The 24,772-nt window shown below is 36.1% G+C and overlaps 9 protein-coding genes across 20 annotated transcripts; 3 read left to right on the top strand and 6 right to left on the bottom strand.

The window, feature by feature from the left end:
• The first annotated feature begins 62 nt into the window (after nucleotides 1–62).
• LOC107273961 (ancient ubiquitous protein 1) lies at nucleotides 63–2,451 on the top strand. Its single transcript, XM_015752659.2, has 3 exons — nucleotides 63–283; nucleotides 955–1,865; nucleotides 1,954–2,451. Exons 1-3 carry the CDS (start codon nucleotides 243–245, stop codon nucleotides 2,187–2,189), a joined length of 1,188 nt encoding a protein of 395 aa, XP_015608145.1. The 5' UTR covers nucleotides 63–242; the 3' UTR covers nucleotides 2,190–2,451.
• Nucleotides 2,260–5,492, bottom strand: LOC107273960 (succinate-semialdehyde dehydrogenase [NADP(+)] GabD). Of its 5 annotated transcripts, none has more exons than XM_025091238.1 (2): nucleotides 5,472–5,492; nucleotides 2,260–4,583 (listed from the first exon to the last, which is right to left on the bottom strand). In XM_025091238.1, the coding sequence occupies exon 2, from the start codon at nucleotides 4,577–4,579 to the stop codon at nucleotides 3,059–3,061; it is 1,521 nt and encodes a 506-aa protein (XP_024947006.1). In that variant the 5' UTR covers nucleotides 4,580–4,583; nucleotides 5,472–5,492; the 3' UTR covers nucleotides 2,260–3,058. The 5 variants fall into 5 exon arrangements, with proteins under 5 accessions (XP_024947006.1, XP_015608144.1, XP_015608143.1 ...); XM_015752658.2 differs by lacking the exon at nucleotides 5,472–5,492 and adding an exon at nucleotides 5,077–5,204; XM_015752657.2 differs by lacking the exon at nucleotides 5,472–5,492 and adding an exon at nucleotides 4,960–5,096.
• LOC107273966 (dehydrogenase/reductase SDR family member 4) lies at nucleotides 4,340–8,583 on the bottom strand. Of its 3 annotated transcripts, XM_015752667.2 has the most exons (6): nucleotides 8,089–8,580; nucleotides 7,807–7,984; nucleotides 7,491–7,715; nucleotides 7,274–7,408; nucleotides 7,036–7,207; nucleotides 4,340–4,583 (listed from the first exon to the last, which is right to left on the bottom strand). In XM_015752667.2, the coding sequence occupies exons 1-5, from the start codon at nucleotides 8,202–8,204 to the stop codon at nucleotides 7,037–7,039; spliced, it is 825 nt and encodes a 274-aa protein (XP_015608153.1). In that variant the 5' UTR covers nucleotides 8,205–8,580; the 3' UTR covers nucleotides 4,340–4,583; nucleotide 7,036. The 3 variants fall into 3 exon arrangements, with proteins under 3 accessions (XP_015608153.1, XP_024947022.1, XP_015608152.1); XM_025091254.1 differs by lacking the exon at nucleotides 4,340–4,583 and having other exon boundaries at nucleotides 6,838–7,207; nucleotides 7,530–7,715; nucleotides 8,089–8,583; XM_015752666.2 differs by lacking the exon at nucleotides 4,340–4,583 and having other exon boundaries at nucleotides 6,838–7,207; nucleotides 8,089–8,579.
• On the top strand, nucleotides 4,878–6,896 carry LOC107273965 (peptidyl-prolyl cis-trans isomerase E). Of its 3 annotated transcripts, none has more exons than XM_025091252.1 (5): nucleotides 4,878–5,014; nucleotides 5,096–5,254; nucleotides 5,647–5,816; nucleotides 6,048–6,407; nucleotides 6,512–6,896. In XM_025091252.1, the coding sequence occupies exons 2-5, from the start codon at nucleotides 5,221–5,223 to the stop codon at nucleotides 6,827–6,829; spliced, it is 882 nt and encodes a 293-aa protein (XP_024947020.1). In that variant the 5' UTR covers nucleotides 4,878–5,014; nucleotides 5,096–5,220; the 3' UTR covers nucleotides 6,830–6,896. The 3 variants fall into 3 exon arrangements, with proteins under 3 accessions (XP_024947020.1, XP_015608149.1, XP_024947021.1); XM_025091253.1 differs by lacking the exon at nucleotides 4,878–5,014 and adding an exon at nucleotides 5,526–5,561 and having other exon boundaries at nucleotides 5,092–5,254; XM_015752663.2 differs by lacking the exon at nucleotides 4,878–5,014 and having other exon boundaries at nucleotides 5,084–5,254.
• Nucleotides 8,584–8,592: 9 nt separating the features above from the next.
• Nucleotides 8,593–11,485, top strand: LOC107273964 (ganglioside-induced differentiation-associated protein 1). Of its 3 annotated transcripts, none has more exons than XM_025091246.1 (3): nucleotides 8,593–8,610; nucleotides 9,398–9,595; nucleotides 9,728–11,485. In XM_025091246.1, the coding sequence occupies exons 2-3, from the start codon at nucleotides 9,503–9,505 to the stop codon at nucleotides 10,571–10,573; spliced, it is 939 nt and encodes a 312-aa protein (XP_024947014.1). In that variant the 5' UTR covers nucleotides 8,593–8,610; nucleotides 9,398–9,502; the 3' UTR covers nucleotides 10,574–11,485. The 3 variants fall into 3 exon arrangements, with proteins under 3 accessions (XP_024947014.1, XP_015608148.1, XP_015608147.1); XM_015752662.2 differs by lacking the exon at nucleotides 8,593–8,610 and adding an exon at nucleotides 8,789–9,333; XM_015752661.2 differs by lacking the exon at nucleotides 8,593–8,610 and adding an exon at nucleotides 8,789–9,122.
• A 639-nt stretch (nucleotides 11,486–12,124) lies between these two features.
• On the bottom strand, nucleotides 12,125–14,076 carry LOC107273963 (FIT family protein CG10671). The gene is made up of 2 exons (XM_015752660.2): nucleotides 13,848–14,076; nucleotides 12,125–13,760 (listed from the first exon to the last, which is right to left on the bottom strand). The coding sequence occupies exon 2, from the start codon at nucleotides 13,461–13,463 to the stop codon at nucleotides 12,297–12,299; it is 1,167 nt and encodes a 388-aa protein (XP_015608146.1). The 5' UTR covers nucleotides 13,464–13,760; nucleotides 13,848–14,076; the 3' UTR covers nucleotides 12,125–12,296.
• A 320-nt stretch (nucleotides 14,077–14,396) lies between these two features.
• On the bottom strand, nucleotides 14,397–16,088 carry LOC107273934 (opsin, ultraviolet-sensitive). Its single transcript, XM_015752595.1, has 5 exons — nucleotides 15,856–16,088; nucleotides 15,550–15,765; nucleotides 15,080–15,461; nucleotides 14,779–14,963; nucleotides 14,397–14,663 (listed from the first exon to the last, which is right to left on the bottom strand). Exons 1-5 carry the CDS (start codon nucleotides 16,086–16,088, stop codon nucleotides 14,552–14,554), a joined length of 1,128 nt encoding a protein of 375 aa, XP_015608081.1. The 3' UTR covers nucleotides 14,397–14,551.
• Nucleotides 16,089–16,440: 352 nt separating this feature from the next.
• On the bottom strand, nucleotides 16,441–24,447 carry LOC107273932 (FAD synthase). Of its 2 annotated transcripts, XM_015752594.2 has the most exons (6): nucleotides 21,867–22,003; nucleotides 18,973–19,134; nucleotides 18,374–18,620; nucleotides 17,859–18,291; nucleotides 17,650–17,791; nucleotides 16,441–17,549 (listed from the first exon to the last, which is right to left on the bottom strand). In XM_015752594.2, exons 2-6 carry the CDS (start codon nucleotides 19,117–19,119, stop codon nucleotides 17,100–17,102), a joined length of 1,419 nt encoding a protein of 472 aa, XP_015608080.1. In that variant the 5' UTR covers nucleotides 19,120–19,134; nucleotides 21,867–22,003; the 3' UTR covers nucleotides 16,441–17,099. The 2 variants fall into 2 exon arrangements, 1 of the variants encoding a protein (XP_015608080.1); XR_001539375.2 differs by lacking the exons at nucleotides 16,441–17,549; nucleotides 17,650–17,791; nucleotides 17,859–18,291; nucleotides 18,374–18,620; nucleotides 18,973–19,134 and adding exons at nucleotides 19,304–19,759; nucleotides 19,932–20,048; nucleotides 23,613–24,447 and having other exon boundaries at nucleotides 21,867–23,536.
• On the bottom strand, nucleotides 19,304–22,003 carry LOC112493593 (tRNA (guanine(37)-N1)-methyltransferase). Its single transcript, XM_015752592.2, has 3 exons — nucleotides 21,867–22,003; nucleotides 19,932–21,441; nucleotides 19,304–19,759 (listed from the first exon to the last, which is right to left on the bottom strand). The coding sequence occupies exon 2, from the start codon at nucleotides 21,424–21,426 to the stop codon at nucleotides 19,981–19,983; it is 1,446 nt and encodes a 481-aa protein (XP_015608078.1). The 5' UTR covers nucleotides 21,427–21,441; nucleotides 21,867–22,003; the 3' UTR covers nucleotides 19,304–19,759; nucleotides 19,932–19,980.
• Nucleotides 24,448–24,772: the final 325 nt, after the last annotated feature.

Consider the following 24,772-nt stretch of genomic DNA (forward strand, 5'->3'; position numbering starts at 1 on the left):
CATAATTACAACATGCAAATACCTAGACTTACGAGCGAGAGAGAACAGCTGATCAGAGAGAAGGTCGTAGAAAAGGAAAATCTGTACAAATTAAAAGGATCGCACGTAAACTGGGTTAATAAAAAGGTGAAACCATCGACTTCTGCAGTGAATTTATTAAAGGAGGGAAGCGTCCAGTGCTTTGAGAGGATTCGAGATATTGAACGTTCGTTGCCAAATGTAACAGATGTTTTTTGTGAGAAATGTCACAAATTGATATTAAGGATTTATTCGACGAGAGCAGGTGAGTTATTCATACTAGACTGTTTTTCTCTCTTTCAATTATATTTGCAATGCCCTATGCTATGCCTGATTACGCATTATCCATATCAGCTCTATTTTTAAAAATTATTTATTTTTAACCTAAGCTCACTGTGCTGATAACGGTTCTTTTGCTAAAATGGAGCGCGAAACTATATTATTGGGACGTTTTATTTGTCATGTCGGAACCACATCCTATTTACATCATTTCTATTGCAAAGGTCATGATTTCTTGCTCACACTAATGACTGTTTGTACTTATGTCCATACATAATTAATCATGATATATAATTTTAGTTCTAATTTTTTTTACTAATTTAAAATATGAAGAATGTATTTTGGAATTTTTTACAATATAGAAATTAGAAATAATGATAAATTCTTAGTACTCCATTTTTCTGTTCTCACAGCTAATATAAAATTATTAATAAATGTTAGAGGCCTTTTGTTTAAAAAAATATTAAAATTTCGAAAGCTATAAAATCTGATAACGGATAAATATACTTTCATTCGGAATAAACTCTTAATTTGGAATGTGTAATAAAGCAATGTGTAATAAAATGAAATAGTACAAGAGCATGGATATCTTATCTTATGATAATATTTACTGATAGAAGACAGTGTAGTATAATAATAAGAATAATTTATAAACAGGTTTCCCAGTGGGTGGAGACTCGTGTCTTTGCTTCTATATTCTCCAGTGGGTCTGGTTCTTGTTTTCCTACGTTTCTTAGTTGGGCTTCAACTCTGGCTACTTGCCTCGGTCTTACCAGACTGTGATGCACTCCGTACAATCCTCAACCATGGTCTTGCGTTTGTTTTTGGCATTCTTGTGAAGATCGATCCAAAGGGTGAGATCCCAGACAAACAAACAAGAATTATCATAGCGAATAATATCTCTGCTCTCGATCATTTTGCATTACGCAAAGGGGCGTGCACGCTCACGCCAAGTCTCTGGGATTTGCCAAGCGCCCTCAGCAATGCATTGGGATTACAAGACATGAACATGAGCAGTAAGGATGCCCTGATAGCCAACATAAAGGAATTCCTTGCATCGTCAGAATGGAACATAGCTCTCCAGCCTGAGTTTGGCTCAACCAATTCTCGAGTGGCTCTACTGAAGTTTAATTCATGGCCTTTCAGCATAGAACCCTCAGTCCAACCTGTAGTAATAACTACAAGAAGGCCAGAATTCTCAGACATACGTCTTACGTCAGTCGCATCCACCTGGTGGACCGATGTCTTCTGGTTCATGTTCGTACCGTATACTATGTTCAATCTGCGTTACCTCAAAGTTAAAAGAAACTCAAATCAGGAAGTCCTTGCCCGAAACGTTGAGACAGACATAGCAGAGGCATTGCACCTTTCGACAAGCAATTACACAGTATCAGACAAAACCGAATTCGAAAAACGTTATGTCCTGGAGAAGACGCAAAGTCGAGCTATTCAAAGTAGAGTCTCGACGAATCCTCAGCCGATGGCGAGTATTGAGATGCAAAGAATGGCTAGACAAGTCAGTGAAGTGCTTCCATTGGTTCCCCACAACGTGATACTCAGAGATCTTTGTAAGTTCTTACTCCAATTGTATCGAGTAAAACCACATTGCTTTACCTGTTAGCATACTGTCAGTGTTTCCCAATTTTATTTCTTCAGTGAAAACAAGAAACGTCGACGTTACAATTGCCAATATTCTTGACGGCATCGTTACTTACACACCAGAACCCACAGCACCAGCTCCATCCTCATCATCCAACATAAGCAAAGTTAATGTAACGCTGACAAAGGATGGTAATGGTACAGGAAGTCTTACCTTCCAGCAAAGGAAAGCGAAGATGATAGCGGAAGCCAGAGAAAGGTATATTCTAAAGCACGGACTTGGCAATTGCTGACACTCTTATCAGCCGCGTGTCTTGCGACTGTATCGTTATAATTGAAGAAAGAAAGAAACAACAACCATTGTATAATGAATCTTGCGCTGTATATGTATTTACTACTAAGTTCAGTAAATACAATTTTATTTCTAAAATATAATCTTAATTGTACGAAACGCCCCGTTTCTTTTGTAATACTTTGGAAGACTGTATTTGGAAGACTAATTGCACTCTATGCGAGTTTCATATATTTTTAATAATAATTACATCATGCATTAGATCATTAGACTTTTTCTTACATTACTGCGTTTTCTAAATTCTATTTTTCAATAACATGACGACAATATAGACTATACTGATGCATATAAGATTAGTATATCGTTCCGTGTGAGTTTCGTTGGTTATCGCTTACGAAAGTCACACATGCTGTAACGATGTATTGCAAAACGCAAATGCATGTTCACTATTTTCTTGAGTAATAGAAAAACTCAATATGATAGTAATATTCTGTCATTGTAAGCTATAATTATATCTAAGAGACAAATGTAATGATATTGACATTTAAGAAAATTTGGGTCATGCAAATAATAGAATAATCTTGTTAAATCTTACAAAGTTATGCAGAGAAATGTTTCTCAAGAGATAGACTAAAGGCTGCGATGTACATGTTGTTAATGTAAAAAAAAGACCTACAACATAGAAACCAATGATAATGAAAAACCTAATTAGCTTTCATCTTTGGACATATTTCATTACAATTTACTGGAAGCACTGCGAACATCTTCCTTCTCTTTTTTTTTTTATTATCTACCTGACAAAGTTAGAATGATATTCCCTACACTTGCAGTAAATTTTGAAAGTAGCTCTCAATACTTAAGGCTAATAATTTAATGCCTGACGTTACCGATGCATACGTATTTAATGTCTACATAGTCGTCAATACCGTGTGATGAACCCTCTCGTCCTAATCCTGATTCTTTGACTCCACCAAATGCTGCTTCAGCACAGGATATAAGACCCTCGTTTACACCGACCATACCAACCTCCAGGTTCCTGGCTACCCTGAACACTTGCGATATGTCCTGCGAGTAGAAATACCCTGCCAAGCCTACCGGTGTGTCGTTCGCTATCCTGATAACATCATCTTCATTCTGGAACTTATGTATAACAGCAACTGGACCAAAAATCTCTTTATTGTAGATCTTCATGTTCTCCGTTACTCCAGTGATAAGTGTCGGTGCGTAAAACAATGGTCCCAGTTCCGTTTGTGGACTTCCACCACAGTGAATCTTGGCACCTTTACTCTGGGCATCCTTTACAAGGTCATCGACCATCTTCAGCTGACTGTCTTTGATTAGAGGCCCGTGAGTTATACCATCCTTACATCCATCTCCCATCTTGATTTCGTTTTTGATCTTTGTCAAGAACTTTTCGACGAACTCATCGAATATTTGTTCCTCGACGAAGAATCTATTGGCAGAAACACATGTCTGCCCTGTGTTACGAAATTTGCTAGCCATTGCACCAGTAACAGCAACGTCCACATCAGCTGTTTTGAAGACTATGTAAGGTGCGTTCCCACCTAGTTCAAGACTAAGACGTTTCATGGTTGGTGCGCACTGCTGGTAAAGAATCTTCCCCACGGCAGTGGAACCAGTGAAGGAGAGAACACGGACCTTGGGATTGACGCAGAGCTCCTTACCAACGGCTGGAGAATTTTTTAGACTCGTTGTTAGGACATTGAGAATTCCAGCAGGAATACAAGCCTTCTCTGCCAGATTGGCTAAGGCTAGGGCAGTCAATGGAGTATCTTCAGATGGTTTGATAACACAGGTGCAGCCTGCAGCTAATGCTGCACCAACTTTTCTAGTTATCATGGCATGAGGAAAATTCCACGGTGTAATTAAAGCTGCTACTCCCACTGGTTGTTTCAGTAATAGCAATTCTCTGTTACGAATAGGAGCTTGAAGCACTTCTCCATTAATTCGTCTAGCTTCTTCGGAGAACCATTCAACAAAGGAATTGCCATATTTGATCTCTGCTCTTGATTCAGCTAAAGATTTACCATTTTCTTTTGTCAGAATCTGAGCTAGTTCTTCCGAATGCTCTACCAGGAGGTTGTACCAATTACGCAATAAGTCACTTCTTTCTTTTGCAGTTGTCTTTCGAAAATCCTTGAAAGCTTGATTAGCAGCATCTATAGCATTTCGTGTGTCACTAGGATCCATATCTGGCACGCAATCAATCACCTCTTGATTTACAGGATTCAGGATAGGAAAAGTTTCTCCTGATCTTGCTCCGATCCATTTTCCATTGACGTATGCCTGATTTCTCAGGATACTCAATGCACGACTCATTACAGGCACCTTAGAAACTTGCTGCACCAGTAAGGATGTCGCAAGCATCATTCTTCTGTAACGAATATATATTTCCAATTTATAACGATGGGATACAATAACAAATAAGTATACGTAAATAATAAAAAATGTAAAACAACACTTTTTCTTTCTAAATTAATTAGATTCCAATTCATCAAACATGTTGTGCATAATTCAAATTTTTCATATAGCAGCGACCACTGAATGTCTTCGTTTTTCTTGTTCCCTCGTTGGCTTTATGCTGTCAAACTATTGAATGTCAAAGTAATCAAAAGCAATCAAAACTTAAATGCTTGCAGAATCACACTAGTATTCAAAATAGATGACACTGGTGGTCGAATAGTGACAGGTTGTCAAGTAATATTGACACGTAACTTTATGCAATTACAAGTAACATACAATTAAAAAACCTTTGACACAGCTATCGGTATACTCGACAGATTCTCTCCAACTGTCGTTTAACAAGTAACGACACAATATTATAACTAATGTGCAATGAATTGACCTTATATAACCAACGTGATTACCTTTACGGATTTCTTACAGAGCGACTGCGACGCCGACGCGCCGGCGTCTTCGAGTCAACAAACTGTTATTTGTAATCACACTGCGCCTTTTTTTTATTTGAGTCATAATAACTCAGTGTAGAGGATATTGAAGCATTTTACAGAATGAGTAGCAATGCGAAAAGGACAATCTATGTTGGTAAGTAAACATGCCAAAGTTAATTAAGTCTTATTTTTAACTTAAGATGTTGCACACAGAACTAACCTATGATAGCACATGCAACACATTGTTTTAGTATAATTTGTAGAGTAATTCTCATTATTTTTTGGCAATTATATATAGGAGAGATCAAAAGTTAGTAGAGGAAACTGGTGTCGGGTGAAACACAAGCCAATTATATCTTAATTAATATTACCTATGACTACAAAATTTTCTTGTAAAATTTGGTCACCTTTTTTTAACATAACAGCTGATCAGGAAATAGGCAGGCAACTGACCTAACTAGGTCAGTTTTGAATATTAATGCAACCTGTATAATCTACATTTGAGTAAAATTACAATAAATTATATCTATCGATTCCTTTGCACAGGTGGATTGGCAGAGGAGGTGGACGAGAAAGTATTGCATGCAGCTTTTATTCCATTTGGAGAAATAGTCGATGTTCAAATTCCGTTGGATTATGAATCAGAAAAGCATAGAGGATTTGCTTTCATTGAATTTGAAGTAGCTGAAGATGCAGCTGCAGCAATTGATAACATGGTATATACATGTTGTAATAAAATAAAATAAGGGATAAACTACAGAACATGACTCCTCCTTGAAGTTAGCTATGAATTGTTTAATTTCTTTAACATGTAGTCTTTCAAGGAGTCCTATTCTGTAGTTTTACCAAAACAGGTATTACAACACAAGTTAATATGCTGCTAATATTGCTCTCAATGAAGAGTCACCATAGCTTTAATTTGCTTATTTATTTATCATTTATAACAGAACGACTCAGAGTTGTTTGGTCGAACGATAAGAGTAAACATTGCTAAACCTCAAAAGATAAAAGAAGGTTCTTCAAAGCCTGTATGGGCTGATGATAGCTGGCTTCAGGAACATGCTGGAGAGACTTTAAAGACAGACGACGCTGTAAAGGATGACGACGCTATTCAAGCAAAGAAAGGAAAACAGAATCCACAGGTCTACTTCGACGTGAGTGTTGGCAAGCAGGAGTTAGGTAGGATAATTATGATGCTGCGAGCTGACATTGTACCTAAGACAGCTGAGAACTTCCGGTGCTTATGCACTCACGAGAAAGGATATGGATATCAAAGCAGTATTTTCCACAGAATAATACCAGACTTTGTATCCTTTTTTTAAAAAAGAAAGTCATATTTAATTTATCACTACTTTGTTGATAGTATTAAACATACAAACATTAAATTTCCTTAACCAATACTCTCAAACAGATGTGTCAAGGTGGAGATTTTACAAATCATAATGGCACAGGTGGAAAATCTATTTATGGAAATAAATTTGATGATGAAAACTTCGAATTAAAGCATACTGGGCCCGGAACTCTGTCTATGGCAAATTCAGGTGCGAACACTAATGGTTCACAATTTTTCCTATGTACAGCACGTACCGAGTGGCTAGATAACAAACATGTTGTGTTTGGTCACGTTTTAAGCGGATTAGATGTGCTTAAAAAAATGGAAAAATTTGGTACCAAATCAGGGACACCGACACAAAAAGTTGTTATCACAGCGTGTGGTGAATTAACATAAAGCTCAGCTACTTTGTTGCTATAATTGTATTTTTATAATAATAAATTGATAAAATTTAACAACAGTATAATATTAGTCAATCCTTTAACCCATAGATAATAGAGAAATTCCCATTATCCTTAAATTTAAATTTATATTCTATTATTAATTATGTATGTAGTTTTTGTACGTGTTCTGCATACAAGTATTTACAGTTTATAATGTACCTTATAGTCTAGATGACATTCCTCCTGAAGCAACTATGGTTTCACCAGTAATGTAAGATGAATCGTCACTAGCTAAAAATGCAGCAATACCACTAATCTCTTCAGGCAAACCAATACGCTGCATTGCAATTCTCGACATTGCGATTTCATTTGCAGCTTCTGACTCGTAAAGCTAGAAATTATTATATTGCAGAATTATCTACTGTTCTATTTCGAATATAATTAAGAAAATACTTACTGGTTTTGAGAATTTTGTACGAATGATACCAGGTGCAATACAGTTCACACGTATACCATCGGTTGCAAGTTCTTCCGATGATGCTTTGCAAAGTGCTACTAGAGCAGTTTTGCTGATAGAATATACGCCTAGCAACTGAAATCATTCGCACGATTATGAAATTTAGATTTAATTTGTATAATGTGATAGATACAATGCTATATGTCAAAAATATTACATTGAAAGGATCATACGCAGCCACTGAAGACATAATTACAATTGACGGTGTCTTGCTTTCACGTAAAAGTGGCAGAAATTCCTTCATAAGTAAGAATGTACTTTTGACATTAATATCCATAATTTTGTCCCATACTTCTTCGGCACAATCAAAAATTGGAGAAACTACTGGATTTACTGCAGCATTGGATACAAGAATATCCAAGCCACCATACTTAGATTTTGTCTGTAAAACACATTATTAAATTACATTTAATGTGCTTCAATAAATGTTTCTGAACAGATATTATTTAAATTATTTTATCACTGTTTTATACCTCGTTAAGTAGTTGTCTTCTGTCATCAGATTTTCCTACATGACAAACTATCCCAGATACTGAAAGACCTTCCGAAACAAGTTGATCTACAGCTTTCTTAACATTGACCTCCTTTCGACTACTAATCATCACTTTTGCACCTTCCTGTGCTAGACGTCTTGCCACGCTGAAACCGATGCTGAAATAAGAATAGGTTATATCATTAAAATTTAGCAAAAGTAAAATCTACAGTTTCTATAATAACTCATAAAATGATATGTAAACAAATAAAATCTTACTCACCCGTCTGTAGATGCTGTGACGACTGCCACTTTACCTTTTAATCTTTGACAAGACATTGTAGAAGCTGCACTGGACGTAAAATATCTTATTCCTCCCACAATGACAGTACGGAGCATGTTTATTAAAAATTTAAGAAAAAATTACTTAGCCAATTTTAAAAAAGATGGACGATCTTAATTTTTATGACAAAAAATGTCCATCTGGTGATTCTCAAATATATCTATTATCACACATAATAACATAGGTGTGGAAATACAAATACTTAAATCTGAAATCAACGGTGTCAGCGCTACAATATTTGCCGATTCATGGTACAAAAGTCACATCGTATCATGAAAAGGATAAAAATTATCAATAATCCCATACCCCTATACTACTGTTGATCATACATGCATATAACAAATCATTAATAATTATTTGAGATAACTCGAGTGAATATAGAATACATATAGCAATACTCAACCACCGACTATCTCTTCAAATTCAAGTTGTTTTGCTTCCAGCATATAGAATGCTCCGAAAGTAAGATCTTATGTTTTAATAAAATTTTAATTTTATTTTTATTTTTTAATTTTAATTTTTAATTTTAAATTTTATGTTTTAAGAACTTATGTTTTAATAAAAATAATTGAAGAACTTGAATAAAACTTGTCATTCCATGCTTTTTATAAGATAAACAAATTTTACGTAGTTTCTTTACTGGTTAGTAAATATAAGAGTACTGTTCTTCTAGTACAGAGATGAAGTTATATGTATGTACACTCTACAGAGATAACTAAAGCTAAATCAGAAGCTAAATCAAGCTTGTTTAAAAGAGAAAAATAAACTAATAGAAGTCAAGCAAGGAAGTTTGTGCAAAACATTGCCAAGAGTTTATATTTGGAATCTTATAGGAGAGTCACTAAGAGTCTCGAAACAAAGAAAAGCGTCTCCACTCGGACAAATCTATTCGTTCAAAGTAATTCAAACAGTACACCTCTTGGAGGCAACACTAAGAGTGGAGCATTCGTTACGGATAAGTGAATAAAAAAAAGGTAAGTAAGTAAAACTCAGATTTAGTGGAACAAGGACCCTGAAGGAGGAAAATAAGTGAAGTAAGATGAGAAGTTTTTCCAAAAATCATAAATCCTGATAAGATAAGGTATAGAAATCGCAGTAGCGCGTAGCCGTCTGAATGCTTTATAAATCTCGTCCCGCAGCGTGTGACAAGATGACAAATGAGAAAAATAAATATGATAAATTTAGGTATTGCCAATTGTAAACCGTCTCCTTAACCGTACACCACGTGAAACTGTTGGCCTTGTTACAGAATTACATAACGCAGCGAATAATCTAACATTCATCTGTTAGAAACAAAACGTTCAAGAAGCTAGTAACATTGTTCGTTTTATGAGAAGTGAAATACTGTAAGCTAATGGCAGAGAACGGTAGCATCAAAAACCTGTCAGCGGAAAGCAGCCCGAGGAAGCTTCTTTACTATCACCGGTACTCGTTCTACTCGCAAAAGGTATGCCATATATATAACAGATATAATTAGTACCAATTCCCGGGTGTGGTTCCGATAAGAGTGCATAAGTTATCGTTTATATACCTGGTGGCCTATTTCAAAGATATTTAATACAGTGTCTGTGAATTTCAGGTTTTACTGGCTATCAACGAGAAGAGATTATTGATTGATCTTTACGAGATTGACTTTGCGAATAATGAGCAGTGTAGTGCTTGGTTTCTTCAATTAGCATCACGCGGTGACGTTCCTGTCTTGAAGGATGGTGATAAGATCATTGACGATGCTACGCCGATAATCGATCATCTTGAAGCAGGTTATCCTGATGCATATTCGTTGCTACCAAGTGATCCTACCGAGAAGCATAGAATACTGGAGTTGAGAAGGATCCTGGATCAACTTCCTGGTAACACACTGACGGTTGGCTCTTTCCGTCATACGAAATTTGTCGATCGGCCTCGTGTTCCGTTTATTAATCCCGTGAGGTGGCTTCTTCTACGTGTTGAATCCGAGAGTGCTGTGGCTTTGAGAATCAATGCCAATTCTATTCCTGCTGCTCGGGCTATACTCGAGAGAAAAGCTGCGGCTATGGAGAAGTCCCACGACGTTCTCGCCGATGAGAACAAGTTTAACGACCTTTTGGTAAGAGTGGAGCACACTTTCGAGAAGATAGAGGACGCGCTGAAGAAGGGACCGTGGCTGGGAGGTGACCTCTTTACTGTTGCTGATATCTCGTTAGCTATATTATTGGAAAGATTAACTGCGGTAGGACTGGATACAAGACTCTGGGGAAACAAACCATTGATAGGAAGATACTATGACAGACTCCAGGAACGCGAAAGCGTCCAGGCTGCTGTACCGAAAGGATGGATAAATGTGGTCGCTTTAATACCTTGGAGAAAACCTGCTGTGATATCTGGACTCGCCGGACTCGCGTTACTGATCACGGTTTTTGCGCTTAGAAAAAAAATACTTAACTGACTTGTGTAAAATTATTTTTACCGCGATATCGCTCGTTCTTAATTACTTATCTGTTAATCTCGTCGAGAGTTTTCAAGTAGCTGCGAGAAAAATTAAACATTTAATACGTTTAATTAAGTCAGATTGACTTAATCATTTACTTCACTAGTACTTATTGTACTTTTGAAATATTTAAGTTAAAAATATTTTAAGTGGTATGTTGTGCCATAGTTAAGTTACGTAAATATAGTTTACAATGGAATATAAAAAAAACGTGATAAAATCTAATATATCTTTTATATTCCTATCGGCACGTTTCTCTTTTTCTTGGTTTTTGAAAATACTCATGTACATATGTAGTCTATATGACTGGTTTATCCACTCAGAAACTGCAAAAAAACTAAGGTGTTATCACAGATCACGACAAGAATACAATATTATAGGAGTTCTTTTTTATACAGAACTTTTAGTAAAAAACAAGCAGAATGTAACATCCCCAAAATTTGAAGTAGAAACAATAAATAAAAGAATTGAAATATTCGGATACTGTCAATAATTGAAGAAAAGTTAATAATATAAATAGAAATATGAGCACCAGCAATCGTATAAGAAACGTAAAATATTGCATATGAACAGATAAGTATTAAACAAATATAAAACAACAGTTACATAATCAGGAATGTCGTAATTATCTATTCAGAGATGTAACAGTTAAATAAATGACGTATTTTATGCATATTACATCTTTGAGTATGAAAGTATAACATTAAAGGTAACTAATTGTTAACTGTGACTTTGTGTTTACTGGTTATACAATGGCTACTACGTATTAAATAATTCGCATATATTTCTGAGAAGCCTATCTCTTATTTATTGTAACAAAAATAATTTTATTATCATGAAATACATGCGAGATATATTGTATCATAAAAAGCATTAGTGTGCTATTATCAGACCCTCGATCATTATTCCTAATTGATTAACGATGATAAGAACATTAAAAAGCGAAAAAGGAGATTCCCCAAATAGTGTAAAAAATATAATCTACCAATATCATTAATCCCATTGTGATAATTTAATTGAATTCCCCACTGCGATACAAAGATTTTGTTAATAACCTAGTTTATTCAATAAAAACATCATAACAAAACCCAGTATGGTACACCAATAAGTTATATCTTAAATTGTAGTTTAAATTGTCTTAAGTAGAATGAGGCAATAACAATCCAACTGGAGTTAGCGATTGGCTACAGTTTTCAAGACCCAAGAACGCCTTCGATCGATCAATTGATTCATTGGCAAGAAAAATAAGAATAATTGTCGTCAGCAATTACGTTGACAGAGATAAAGTCATGTAGAATTATGTGTCGTTAACATAACATAACAAAAGTAAGTGCTAAAATTCATTGTGAGTATTGCGAGTATCGTGTATCTGTTTATCTATATGGATATGAAACAAGTATTCATACTCGTATTACTGATATTGAATTTTAGAACGTACCCCAAGAAATAAGTTAATTAATATAAATTAACAAGTAAAGAACGAAATTAACTATTTCGATATTGCTTTTTTTGACAGATGCAATAGAAATGATTCTTCACGCGTGTTCTGCAGTACGTATGAAAATGGCAAAGCACCCAATATTTTCAAATGTGATATTCATTTTTGAAAACTAGATAATTTCGTAGGTACAGCATTAAAGATGGGACGTCTTATGGAAGAACCGAAAAGATTGTTTGTTAATTATTCCATTTGTCTGTTTTGTACCGATGCATCAGGTGCCTCTTGTGTTGTACGAATTGGCATTCCCATAAATCTAGGTGTCGTACCATTAAGTGTACTGCGCCTTGATCGTGCAGCACTTGTGTCGTGTGTACTCTTTACCTCGTTGTACTTGAAAAGACCATCACCTGGTGCAGGTAAGCCGACTTTTGGTAATTTGAACAACCAGCGATATGTAACGTACCAAGTGAGAATAGCAGCGATTCCACCAAGGAACTTCTCGATCATTATGTGATAATAAAGCATAGTTGATACTAACATAACATCCCAGAGAAGTTGCTGCAATGTCATAGCGATGAAGAGGCCTCTCAGATAAGGTGTCAGTGCTTCGTGTGCCTTTTTCAAAAAGGCCAGATCAGTGTCAGCTAGATTACGAAGTGGTCCTGTGCTAAACTCACTAGGAGCAGAACGTGCGTGTTCTTCACGCATTACTAAATCCTTTATACCCTCCCATCCTAGCAAGGATGAGCCCTCTTCTGCTAAAATCAGACTGGAGTATATTAGGATAAATGCATGTCCTGATACATCAAAACCACTCCAAAATTTGCCAGCTTGCAAACACTTGGTCTTTGACTGAAGTTGAATGTCCTTAGTATTCAGACAACGTCCATAATTTGTTTCTACGTACTGAAAGATTCGTATCCAGAGAATCCAAGCTACTGTAGCTAATACCAAGCGTGCTAGATTCTTTATAAGGATTGATCTTCGTCCACAGCCAAGTGTGTAGGCTGTGAGAGCAACCCAAGGTACAGTTATTGACAGTAACCAGCTCCAGCCCCACTTGACAAAATATTGGTTAAGTACATTGTCAGACCTTGAGAAGTACGTTCTTGGCATTGTCACAAAATCTGCTACGAGTGAGACAATGAAGATTGCTCCACAGTATATTGCCACTTTGAGTTTGGTATCGAAAAGCAGTGACTTTTTGCAGACATGAATGAACATAGTGACAAGGACCAGACCGATGGAACTTGGTGCTGCAGTAGGTCTAGTACCACCTCGGTCTTCTTGACTAGAATTTGGTCGGAAATTCAATCGGCTCGTCCTGAAGCTACTACCCGACAAGCCTGAGGAACCCGCAGTCCCCGACGTCCCTGGGTGCAGCGGTCTTCGTTTTCCAGTAGTCATTGTACGACCGTCGAGGTTATCGTTCAACTGATAATACACGCAACAAATAATTGCATTTCACGTAGAGCTAAATATAGCCCTAGAAGTTTCACGTTCTTTCAGTTCCCCACGGGTACTTTACATATGACAAAACACCTATAGATGTACTGTTCGCGTTAGATTAAATTAGACTGGATTATAGGTTAATTCGTAACACTTCTTCGTTCAGAGGTTGTCTCGGGTTAGTCTCAAAGTGCAGGATTCCACGTTCCGTATTTTATATTCTAATTACGCTCAGATGTAGATTCTTGCGACAACCTGTTGAGATTCAATATTCAATTGACAGATACTTTCTCTCTGAAAAATATGTATTTCTTTCACAAGAAACGTATTCCCCACACTTACAATAAGATTAATAAGAGCGTATGACAGAAAAATATATTTATGCATGTAATATAACATTAATAACAAAGTTCCTTCAAAATTTAATCGTGCATGATTACGTATCACTGTATGAATTATACGTATAGTATAACAATGCTTAAGAATTGATTAAAGTTTGCATTTAAAATACAGTACATGATAATATGTACTATAGCGGATGAAATATTGAATAAAACGGAAATAATACAGTGATCAAAATAATTCAGATGATAAATTCCAATTTTAGTTAATATGTTAATTATAATTGATGTTATTTAGATTTTGTTAAATACATAATGTTTATATGTTTTGGCTATATTTTGTCAGTTTTTCAATAAAAATGAATCGACATAAAGTAAAATGGAATGTAAGCTGGCTATTTTTTTTCTGATTATGCACCCTTGCGTATATAGTAAGAGATTATTATATGTAGATAATAAGTATGTTAAATATCAATACAAATCATGGTCATACTTCATTCAATAAAATAAAGAAAACATCAGGAACACATATATATATAGAAGCCAGATATAATTGCCAAGGATTTATCTTTATTGCAGTTGTGTGATATTACAATAATACACTGTTTACACAGGGACTTAATTACAATGGATACTTTATATGGCCTGGTTTCTCAATTCACGCTGATATTTTCTGTTAAAAAATGTCTGTTCGACAAATGAGAACTAGCTTGCAGCCGCAGCTGGAGCATTCACAGATTCGGTAGTAGTACTGACATTATCGGCAGGTGGCTTTTCCTGCAACTCTAACCAGGGTAGACGTTTCTGCAACTCCAGCCTATGAAAATAAATAACAAACAATAAACGTATTACCTGTGTTTCAAGATGTTACAATATGTCAGTCCTAAAATTGGAGCAATTCTCGAAATTGGATATCAGAAACTTGGATGTACCTGTATCTTGGATGACTGATGGCATAGACATAAGGATCCAAACAGGCAACAGCTTTGCAAGCACAAGCAGGTATCATTGTTACTCCAGGAGTCAAGAGTGCTTTATTTCCAAAGGCTCCGATTAAAGAAAGTACACCGTAAGGCGTCCAGGCGGCAACAAACAGGAAGCAGATAGTAATTGCAGCCTTAAATATAAACAAGTTAACCGATATAATTTCGTTCTGTTAATTAATTATAACACAATCAGTACCATATTGTACATTGCTAATAAGTAGGCTCTTTTATTAAATAAAAACAATACCTTTGCAATTCGTATTTCGGCACTTTGAGCATTGCTATTCGCATTACTTCGCAGACTCTCGACGTTCATCTTCTTGGCCTGTTCTCGCAAAGCCTTCTCATGGTTCACCACATGACTGACTATTTGACAATAATAAAAAATAATCAACGACATCGGTATAACATAAGAGAACGTAAATATGGTTGCAACGAAGTAACGCGTTTCAGAACTGTCGGTAAGATAATCAAAGGAGCAGCTGGTTAAAAATCCTTCCGGCACGAATCTACCCCAGACACCCATCAGAGGCATCAAACCCCAAGGCAATACATATGACCAGATTAAAATGATGAACAGCATTACTTGGCCCCGTGAAAGTTTTCCATCCAGTGGTCTTGCTATGGTACTAAAAAACAAAATACAACGAGGTGAATAATTAAAGTCAACTGCGGTACGAAATTTCATCTATTCTTAGATACAACTTATATGTATACCTGTATCTGTCATACGCTATAGCCGCATTCGTGATGGATGCACCGATTCCTGAAAGGGAGCCGATGAAAGCAAATATTTGACAACCTAGATTTCCCAGTGCAAAGCCAGTGTTAAAAGAATTATAAATGAAAATTGGCGTTTTGATCATCATGAAGAAATCACAGATAGCCAGATTCACAACGAACATGTTCGATGGTGTCCTCAAGGACTTAGCACTGCAACGATAAGATCATAATGACATTATAAATGACGCTTAAGTATTAAATATTATTTTTTAATTTTACATTATTTTTCTATTTACTTACGCGCAAAAAATCCATATGACTAAACCATTGCCAAGGAGCGCTATGAAGGTGAAGAGTACGTATAAGAGACCTAGCAGATAGTGAAGGGAGGGGTTCGGCTCAGGATAGACCAGCCAATGCTCTGGAATATGGACCAGCTCTTCGGCAGGGACGTTCCATCCCAGCAGACGTGGTGGACCTGCTGGTAAAACTCTCGCCTCCCAGTGAATGCTGTCGTTGTACATGTTGGCCATACCGTCCACCAGCCCCTCACCTTATTCTCTGAACCGTGTGAGACTTCCTTTTATATTTTATTACAACCAGCTATATCTCTTTAGTCTCCCCACAATTCGATTCTCTTCCATGCCTGAAACCCTAACTCGCTTATTCAGAGGCTTCATGTGGATTAGCTAAGGATTATCCCCTGGTGCCCTCGGTCAGCAGAAAACGAGTCAAAGTCAAATTTGCAAAAGATGTATTCCTGGTTGCTTTAGATAGACGCTTAAAACTTTCATTGTGGAAATCTTTAAGTTTATATAATTATAATTGTTTAGAAACAATAAGTTAAGACAGTTTGACGAGGATTCATTTAATCAGTAGATTAAATGAATTGAATATTATCTTAAGCTTTTTATTTTTTGTTCCCATAGGAAAACTTTCCATCATCGATGCTCTTTTGCCAAATAATTCATGCAGCCCATACATCAATTATAATATTGATTCTTTTAAATAATTAATTTATATAAAATATTCTCCACTGTTTCCTATTATATTATAGGAATACTGTCACTTGCGTTATACAGGAATATTTCATTGAACACTGACTGTGTCTTGATAATGACAAACCAGTTGCCATAAACATTGAGATTAATCATACACTAGTATATATCATTAGCAATTACACAATTGATTAACTATTGTTTAACTACTGATTAACTATATAATTATTAATGAAGAGAAACAAAAGAATAACACTAATCATAGTTTGCATAAACACTTACGTTTCATACGTAAGCAAGCAAATCTTTCATTAATATATTCATAGTCCGATAGAAGTCGTTGTATATATTTATCGGTAATAATTACTTCGTTTAATTATTAAAAATAAACTTTTAATCTAATGAGTGTACACGACAATAAATGTCTGATTGAAACTTACAAAAATCTTTATAAGTTCATGGCAATCGACGCTTAGCGTGTCCACTCTACTCTAAATTCTACAAATTGTTCTACCCCTTGAGTATCCAAAAAAAAACCTTAATTTATTATTCTTTTATAAACTTCGGCTGTTGCGCTCTACCTAATCTTTCAGTGGAGTCATCCTCTAGGAAATGCGCAGGCCTATACTTGGAAGGATCGTTAGGATCTCTCAATAAATTATTGCGCTCGGTAGTAGATACAGAACCGATACTAGTATATCCTTGATCATAAAGACAGCAATAGGAAACCTTATGAGTGAGTAAAAATTCCCAAACTTGACTATAGGTCCAATCCAAAATCGGACTTACGCGCATCAGCGGCGGCCAATCGTCATCTGTGGGTGCAAAATGTTCTAATTTTCTGGAGCCAGGATCGCCCTTTCTTGTACCCATTAGACAAGTCTTCAGATATGGTTTCTCCGCTATCAGAGCCTGGAGGGCTGACTTTATTGGTCGCTCCATTCGTACCATTTCTAAGCCATAAAATTCAGCAGCTTCTTCGACAAACTTGTCTGCCTAATGTGTCGATAATATTATCAAGATTAATACGTTGTATCTGATTTATTTGACGTGTCAGTTTGATTTCATATAGGCACGTAGAATAATTTTCTATTACCTCTGGAAACGTGTCGCCAGTTACGTAAAGACAGACCAACCGCGAGATTCCCTTCAGTTTGATAAAGGAAGCCAACAAGTGTAGGACAGCCGTGCAGTCTTTTCCTCCGTTGAAACTTATGAATATTTCATTTTCCTTATATCTGAATTAAGAGAGTTATTAAGAACGTCCAGTACAAGTGTTAAAGTATTAAAGAGAATTAGACTTACTTGTTGTAGCATTGTTCAATAATATCTAACGCAGCTTTTACATGATGCAGTTCTTTCCCGGAGGCTATGACAGCTTCTGCTTGTTCAAATGTTAATTTATTGTTAGCTATATTGTTTACTCTGTCCAGAGACTTCAAAAATTCAGTCTTCGCCATCTTGACGTCCTTCGGGTTACCCTCAAAAGTGATTCTTGTACTGGGACGTTCTCCAGATTGAGGATAACTACCAATGGCTACGATATCCTTCCACTTATTCGCAAGGGAATCCAAAAGATTCACAATAGTAAACTCGCCGAACGGTAAATCCAGAAAGTCATTATGCAATGGTGTTGTTTTTTGTAGCTGAGGTATTATAACGGACACAGCTGCTTCAAAATAATTTGGTGAACCAGGCAAAATGTAGACGTTGACTGCTTTGACGATCGCGAATTTTACTATAAAGAATTTCATAGCATTTAATTAATATTTTATTGAGATAAAGACGAATCCTGCGGGTCTTTAAATGTTTGGTATTACCTGGTGTATTAATGTATACGAGTTCACAAGGATTAGGAACTTTGGCAAGTCTTTTGGCTTCTGGTTCGTTGGGAAATAATTTTGAAAAATATTTTAATAACTCCTTATTATAATTAAATTCCAATCCTAGACCCTTAGCTACTGCTTCAAAGGTGACGTCGTCATGGGTCGGTCCTACACCACCAGATGTGAAGACTGTTTCATAACGTTTTGAAGCTTCCAATACCTCTGCTGCAATTTGATCTACCTGGTAGGAAACTTTAAAAGATTACAATGAAGACAGTAACAAAAGGTATTGCGAAGAGAAATATATTATATACATATATTGGTATCTTTATAACATAGTAGTCAGTGAGTCTTTATAGTCAGTGCCTTCTAATATTATAATGAATGCTAACTAGACACACTAACTTGAGTCTACATTTAAATAAATAAAATTTTAAGTACTTTTTATCTTACAGTTATGCCAAGTAAATTAAGTTTCCTGTCCACATTCTACATGAATGACGTCTGCATTAGCATTGATTTAGAATCCATGATTGTACTAATCTAATCTATTCAATGTGAACATAAATATGGAAGTTTTGAATAATACATACAACGTCAGGCACTACCGCAACGTGACAAAGCTTCACTCCAATAGCTCTTAAACGTGTTGCCAGGTAAGATGTATTTGTGTCGGTAACTTGTCCACGTAAAATTTCATCCCCTATGACCACTAGTCCTGCGGTGTACTGTTTAGCCATGATTTATAATGTTCACTAAAGAAGAATATCAAGGTTCGTATTCTAAGTCTGATAAAACATAAAGTAGCAGCTTCAAGTTATGCATTCACAATAGAAACCACAGTACAGATAAGAAACAAACGATATAGAATAAATACTGTAAAGCCTTAACAGTGGATCATGCAGGAATTTAAAACGTCATGTAAAAAATATATAAATCAGTAACTGATACTAATTTTTATGTACAGTGTACATATTATATGTTCTTATACGTTAGAATACAGTTTTTCTTATTAGACTGTATGTACAGGATATAAGTGTTTGCGTAGCCATAGTAGTTGCGAAATCTTTACAATAAAAATTTGATAACTAAAACAGAAATTTATGGGTTTGAACGAAATTTCATTGTAAGGAAAATTAGGAAAATAATGGTTTCTTAAATTTGCATTTCTTTAACTAAATTGGCCGCCGTCTCGGTTTGCGATCTTGTATTCGCTCTTGGCAAATTCTGCTTCTTCTTTTTCTGCACTGTCTCCTTCTTCTCCTGCTTAGAATTTTTCAATGGTTTCCCTTGCGATACTTCCTTGCGTAATTTTACCAGTTCCTCGTCCACGCGGGCTGTTTTATCTGCAGCTGCTGTTTTATTCGCCTTCAAATCCAACTAAGTAGACAGAGAATGCCGATGCAAGTAAAGCAACACAGATCAATTAAATTATTTTTAATGTGATATTTTAAAGTAAAACTGTTCATGTAAACTTCATCATAAAAATTGTCTTTAAAAAAGAGTGTTGTTATATTTATCATTAAGGAGGACTGTTAGTACAGCCACTTACTTTTTTTAAATCAGTCGCCACTTTCTGAGCTTTGGCTTTCAGCTTGAGGCTACGAGCTCCTGCCACCTTGAATACATTTTTGGTCTTGCGAGCTCCCTTGTTCTTTGCCATTGCTTCCTACAACATTATCTTTTATCAGTGTATCAATATTATCTGTTATCATCTTTGCTTTCTTCTTTGCTGGCTCCTCCCCTTGCAGAATAGTTTTAGTCAGTAAAAATGACACTCGCATCATTTCCTTATTCGGTGAAACATTTCTCACATGACGAACAGTCACTAATATTTCAGGACATAGCGAACAACCAAGTTTCTTCTCTACAAGAGTCTTAGCTAGGGCATGTGGATCTTCATCTTTTTGGATTTTAACAAAACAGTAAAGATGAACAGTAGGAGGTCTGCAAACTATTGACTTAACTTCTTCGCTTGAGAACCAACAGTTTGTGATTACATCCAAAAATTCAATAGCCAATGCTGGTAAGTTCATGGCTATGTATTCATTCCCTTCAATGTTTTCATTACGTCTCTTAATTAGATCAGCCTTGACTTCATATCGTAGAAAATCTCTGCCGTCCTTATTAAATGTTTTTAAATTACTTTGAACTTTATTGATCTTGGCGTTTCTCTGAAGCCACTTGTATGATTCCGGATTCAAATCATTTGCTAAAACTTTGGCTCCTCTGCGAGCAGCAGGCACAGCAAATGGTCCTACACCTGCGAATACGTCATAAAGGACGTCATTACGTTTTAGAGAGGCTGTGAGAGACATGTGCTCAGTACCTAATCGTGGATTCCAGTACACGTGAGCAAAATCGAACTCGTAGGTGAAACCATTTTCTTTAACAATCGTTGTGGTATTGTCTTCGCCAGCTAGAATCTCCATTTTAAAGTGACGGAAAGTCGTGTCAATTACATTTAATTTATTTACCACTGTTCGAGCTATATTTATTTTGTCAAGGAAAACCTCTCCAATTATATTTCTATACGGTAACTGCGAATCCCGCAGGTTTAAGTGTATGATGTGGCCCACTATACTGTAAGACGTAGGAACTTCCACATTTTCAGGCAAAATTGCCTTCAGCACTTCGTCTTGGCGCCAGTTTTCATATGTCAATGTTAATGGGATTTTCTCCAATTCTTTCAAATGCTTGATAGATAGTAAAATTCTATCGTCTTCAGGAATATCTTCTACAGATTTAACTTTCTGGGGATCAATGTACACTATTTTACCATTCTCTGTATCTTGAACGGGTTTCAACTTTTGTAACTTAAGCATGTACTTTTTTACTACAGGCATAATCTTTGCTAGTTGTACATCTCCCAATTTTATGTGAGGCACCTTGGTTGTGGTGGTAAATGCATCACGATCCAAGCAAGTCATTCCACGTACCGAAGCTGGAGGAACCAGCAAGGAAGCCATCCTGGTCCAATGAAAGCGATATTGGCCTTTGACGGAGCAAACGACGAGAACAGCGGCCAAGTATCCACCAAGAACCATGTGCAGGATCAGACACTGCCCAACAATACCATATATGCCATATGATATCACCAATGTAAACAATTCATAAGAAACAAATAGTATATCAAATTATAACAGTTAATATATCTATGTTTTCTAACGTATGATTAAGGAAGCAATTATATATTAGAATACATAAGTATATTAACTAATTCATACAAGTAACGTCGAAACATCAGTAACCGTAAATGTTAATTCTATATCGTACAGAGCAGTGTCTAATCCTTGATTTCAATGGATCAATACATGCATCAAAGTCCAAAATATATTATGCAGTACAAATCAATGAAACCAATAAGATAACTATTGACTGAATAATTCAGTTGTGCAGCAACATCCTAACCTCGAATAGTATAGTTCTCATATTAACTCTTTAACTATTTAAACTAACTAATTACCTTATTAGATTAACTATTTACCTTTATTGCTAATTCACTTTTGCAAAAGAAAAATCTGTTCCTCTGACTTTATAATGATGATATCTGTACTAATAGGTGTCGATTTTATAAAATTGAATGAAAGTGACAACACGTACAACCAGAAGTCAAACGCCACGTGCACGACAGTTCATTTCCGCATTTTCGAATTCATTATATGATATGTTCATGGACACATCTTTGTGCGTTATAATAATTACAATTTACAACTAATTGTAAATAAAACAGTATAAGATATAATATTTAAAAATATAACATAATGAAATTGTTATGAGTATCTTGACATATTGATAATAAACGTCAGTACATTGCTGGGCATAGAGTTTTACATTCACAACCAGAGCAATAAGAGATGACCAATAATTAGGATCATTCTATTCCGAATTTTAATATTTCGGTTCTCCATGAAGAAAATCTAACATAAAAAGAGAAGATGAAAGAAAATGAAATTGTAGTTGAACTTTTATTCGTACAAATACTACTTTGTTTTTATAAATACGTATAAAATATAAGTTGACGGTTCTAAGGATAATTTAACATTTGATAAACGTCTAATACAACCGAACGTTAGACTATAAAATAACATTAAGGTACTAGAACACAACGATTTGTAATGCACTAATATAAAATGTATATTGTGCTAAATATAAAACATCAGACGGAGAGAAAATTATGATTTATATTTAGTGATTCTTAAATTTATGCATTTTCTTGTTTCGCAGAGAGGTAAATAAATAACAACAGCAGAGTTTCAAACATAAATATGCAAAAGTATCAGTTCTCATCACGGCATACCTACTTAACACCTTCAGTCACTTTGAAAACAGTAGAGAGCTGCCTATAGACTGTGCGAATGTGAAATAGATTTGTTCTATTTGTAAACAATTTATAATACTGCATTCTCAACAAATAAAGCTTGATGAAACATTCTTCACCATAATTCAAATATCTACGAAATCCAATTCAGATCGAAATAGCTGTTGCTCTCACGGCAGCACTCAATAAGGGATTAGGATCTGGTTCCTCAGTGAGGATATCAACCTTTATCCATTCTCGTCGCTTGTTACTTCGCCTGAGGGCATCGATCACTGCTTGAACATAGAGACCGTCCTCAAAGGTAGCTGCTGAGAATACCGGTTCCTTTATCCAGCCCCGTTTATCCTCAACAGAATGAAAAGCTTCACCAAGAGCTCCAATCATTTTTCTAAGTCCTTTAACGTAAGGTCGAGGGATTGAATCTATAACAGGAGGACCTGACTCCTGCAGATTCTCTACGTCTAAGTAGAGAACCTCTTCCTGACCAATGGAGTCTTGCTCCCTTCGACAACCATATAAATCACCACCACGAACGACTAGATGCCCACCAGCTCCGCATATCAATACTTCCTGTGTTAACTGTCCTGGTAAATGATTACTCAGTGTAGCAGTGACTAATGCACCGCCATTCAATTCCATTTGAAAACTACAGAAGTCTGGCGATGTAACATGTCTTATTCCATTTATATGTTTTGTTGTTTGAGTAAATGTTCGTACAACAGCATGCACTCTGATGGCCCGTTGTCCAATTAAGTGGAATATAAGATCAATCACATGACTGCCAACAAGTGCTAAAATACCACCACCCATAGTATCATCGCACAGCCAATCATATCCTGTAAACATGACACAATTGTTGGGATACATTTCGTTAAGTAACCATAAACAAACATAATTAATTTCAATACAAACCATTATGTAACAAGCTTCCCATTTGAACTCTGACATCTATAACAGTAACTGGACCACCAAGGTATCCCTCATCCAAAGCTTTCTTGGTGTGTACAAACGCAGGAAGGAAGCGCAGACTGTGATTCACAATGCTAATCAGAGAAGGATAATACTGTGCAGCATGCACCATCTTCAAAGCTTCACTCTGACTCAATCCACCAGGTTTGTCACAAACGACATGCTTGCCTATACCCAAAGCTTTAACAGCGATTTGGGCATGAAGATTTGGTGAGCACATGATGAAAATAAGGTCAACATCCTTCCTAAGAAGTACGTCATCTATCCGACTGGTATGAAAAGGTATATCAAGAGATGTAGCAACCTCAGCAGCTTCGGCAAGTGTCCTACCCCATACAGCTTCTATCTTAAAACCCTTTTCTCTCAGAAAAGGGACAATGACCCTGACCACGCTTCCTGTCCCAAACAATCCTATACCAGGCAACATACTATTTCTCCTCTCGTTTGATTATTAACTAATAAATGTCACTGTAAATATCAATAGTTTCTTCGTGACTGACGTTTCATTAAATTAATGCCACCTTAGAACGTTCGGTTACCGACGTGTTACGCAGTCATACTTGGAATTCCGTAGTGCGGTCATCCAACAGTAATATACAGCAAGTAATCAGAAACTTCCACGATTTAAATTGTTGCGTTATAAAGCGTTGTAATTACGTTACGCCTATGGAATTCGTTGAAACATTCTGTTATATGTAACAATATAAATCATTTTCAGACGCTACTGACACGAGCACTCCAAGCGATTTAACTTACAAGTACTTATATAACGAATAGACAATTACCCAATAAGAGAGATACCGTCAGAGACAAGATGTTCTATCAGTGGATAAAGAAAGAAGCGACAATACCAACCGAATCTCATAAATCCAAGTTTATCATCGTCTTCAAAACATTTCCAACAGATATGGCTAGTAAGCAAGCGGCGCGAATATCGAATCTAGAGGGGACTTATCGAATTAATAAACAGGTGGAAGGATACCAGGTGTAGCAAGTGCAACAACGAGCTACAGTCAAGTCTGGCCGTTAGTGTTCCGCCAGCCGCCATACTAGACGCGTTGCCGTTTGTCATTCCCTAGCTAAAGTTACACGGTCGCAATTAA

The sequence above is a fragment of the Cephus cinctus genome, unplaced genomic scaffold, assembly GCF_000341935.2.
Source record: "Cephus cinctus unplaced genomic scaffold, Ccin1 Ccin1_scaffold1891, whole genome shotgun sequence".
NCBI classification, from domain to species: domain Eukaryota; kingdom Metazoa; phylum Arthropoda; class Insecta; order Hymenoptera; family Cephidae; genus Cephus; species Cephus cinctus.

Bases quoted from the DNA above. Each gene is read 5' to 3' on its own strand.
- LOC107273961 (XM_015752659.2), top strand. From the start codon at position 243: ATGTCACAAATTGATATTAAGGATTTATTCGACGAGAGCAG. The intron at 284-954 runs GTGAGTTATTCA...ATTTATAAACAG, and splicing joins GATTTATTCGACGAGAGCAG to GTTTCCCAGTGGGTGGAGAC. The intron at 1,866-1,953 runs GTAAGTTCTTAC...TTATTTCTTCAG, and splicing joins CGTGATACTCAGAGATCTTT to TGAAAACAAGAAACGTCGAC.
- LOC107273960 (XM_025091238.1), bottom strand. From the start codon at position 4,579: ATGATGCTTGCGACATCCTTACTGGTGCAGCAAGTTTCTAAGGTGCCT.
- LOC107273965 (XM_025091252.1), top strand. From the start codon at position 5,221: ATGAGTAGCAATGCGAAAAGGACAATCTATGTTG. The intron at 5,255-5,646 runs GTAAGTAAACAT...TCCTTTGCACAG, and splicing joins GAAAAGGACAATCTATGTTG to GTGGATTGGCAGAGGAGGTG. The intron at 6,408-6,511 runs GTATCCTTTTTT...ACTCTCAAACAG, and splicing joins ACAGAATAATACCAGACTTT to ATGTGTCAAGGTGGAGATTT.
- LOC107273966 (XM_015752667.2), bottom strand. From the start codon at position 8,204: ATGCTCCGTACTGTCATTGTGGGAGGAATAAGATATTTTACGTCCAGT. The intron at 7,716-7,806 runs GTATAAAACAGT...TGTGTTTTACAG, and splicing joins GAAGACAACTACTTAACGAG to ACAAAATCTAAGTATGGTGG. The intron at 7,409-7,490 runs GTAATATTTTTG...GAATGATTTCAG, and splicing joins CTGCGTATGATCCTTTCAAT to TTGCTAGGCGTATATTCTAT.
- LOC107273964 (XM_025091246.1), top strand. From the start codon at position 9,503: ATGGCAGAGAACGGTAGCATCAAAAACCTGTCAGCGGAAAGCAGCCCG. The intron at 9,596-9,727 runs GTATGCCATATA...TGTGAATTTCAG, and splicing joins ACTCGTTCTACTCGCAAAAG to GTTTTACTGGCTATCAACGA.
- LOC107273963 (XM_015752660.2), bottom strand. From the start codon at position 13,463: ATGACTACTGGAAAACGAAGACCGCTGCACCCAGGGACGTCGGGGACT.
- LOC107273934 (XM_015752595.1), bottom strand. From the start codon at position 16,088: ATGGCCAACATGTACAACGACAGCATTCACTGGGAGGCGAGAGTTTTA. The intron at 15,462-15,549 runs GTATACATATAA...TTTGTTTTTTAG, and splicing joins ATAGCGTATGACAGATACAG to TACCATAGCAAGACCACTGG. The intron at 14,964-15,079 runs GTATTGTTTTTA...TTTATATTTAAG, and splicing joins CCGAAATACGAATTGCAAAG to GCTGCAATTACTATCTGCTT.
- LOC107273932 (XM_015752594.2), bottom strand. From the start codon at position 19,119: ATGGCTAAACAGTACACCGCAGGACTAGTGGTCATAGGGGATGAAATT. The intron at 18,621-18,972 runs GTATGTATTATT...GTTTCCTACCAG, and splicing joins TTGCGGTAGTGCCTGACGTT to GTAGATCAAATTGCAGCAGA. The intron at 18,292-18,373 runs GTAATACCAAAC...AATTCTTTATAG, and splicing joins CGTATACATTAATACACCAG to TAAAATTCGCGATCGTCAAA.
- LOC112493593 (XM_015752592.2), bottom strand. From the start codon at position 21,426: ATGGTTCTTGGTGGATACTTGGCCGCTGTTCTCGTCGTTTGCTCCGTC.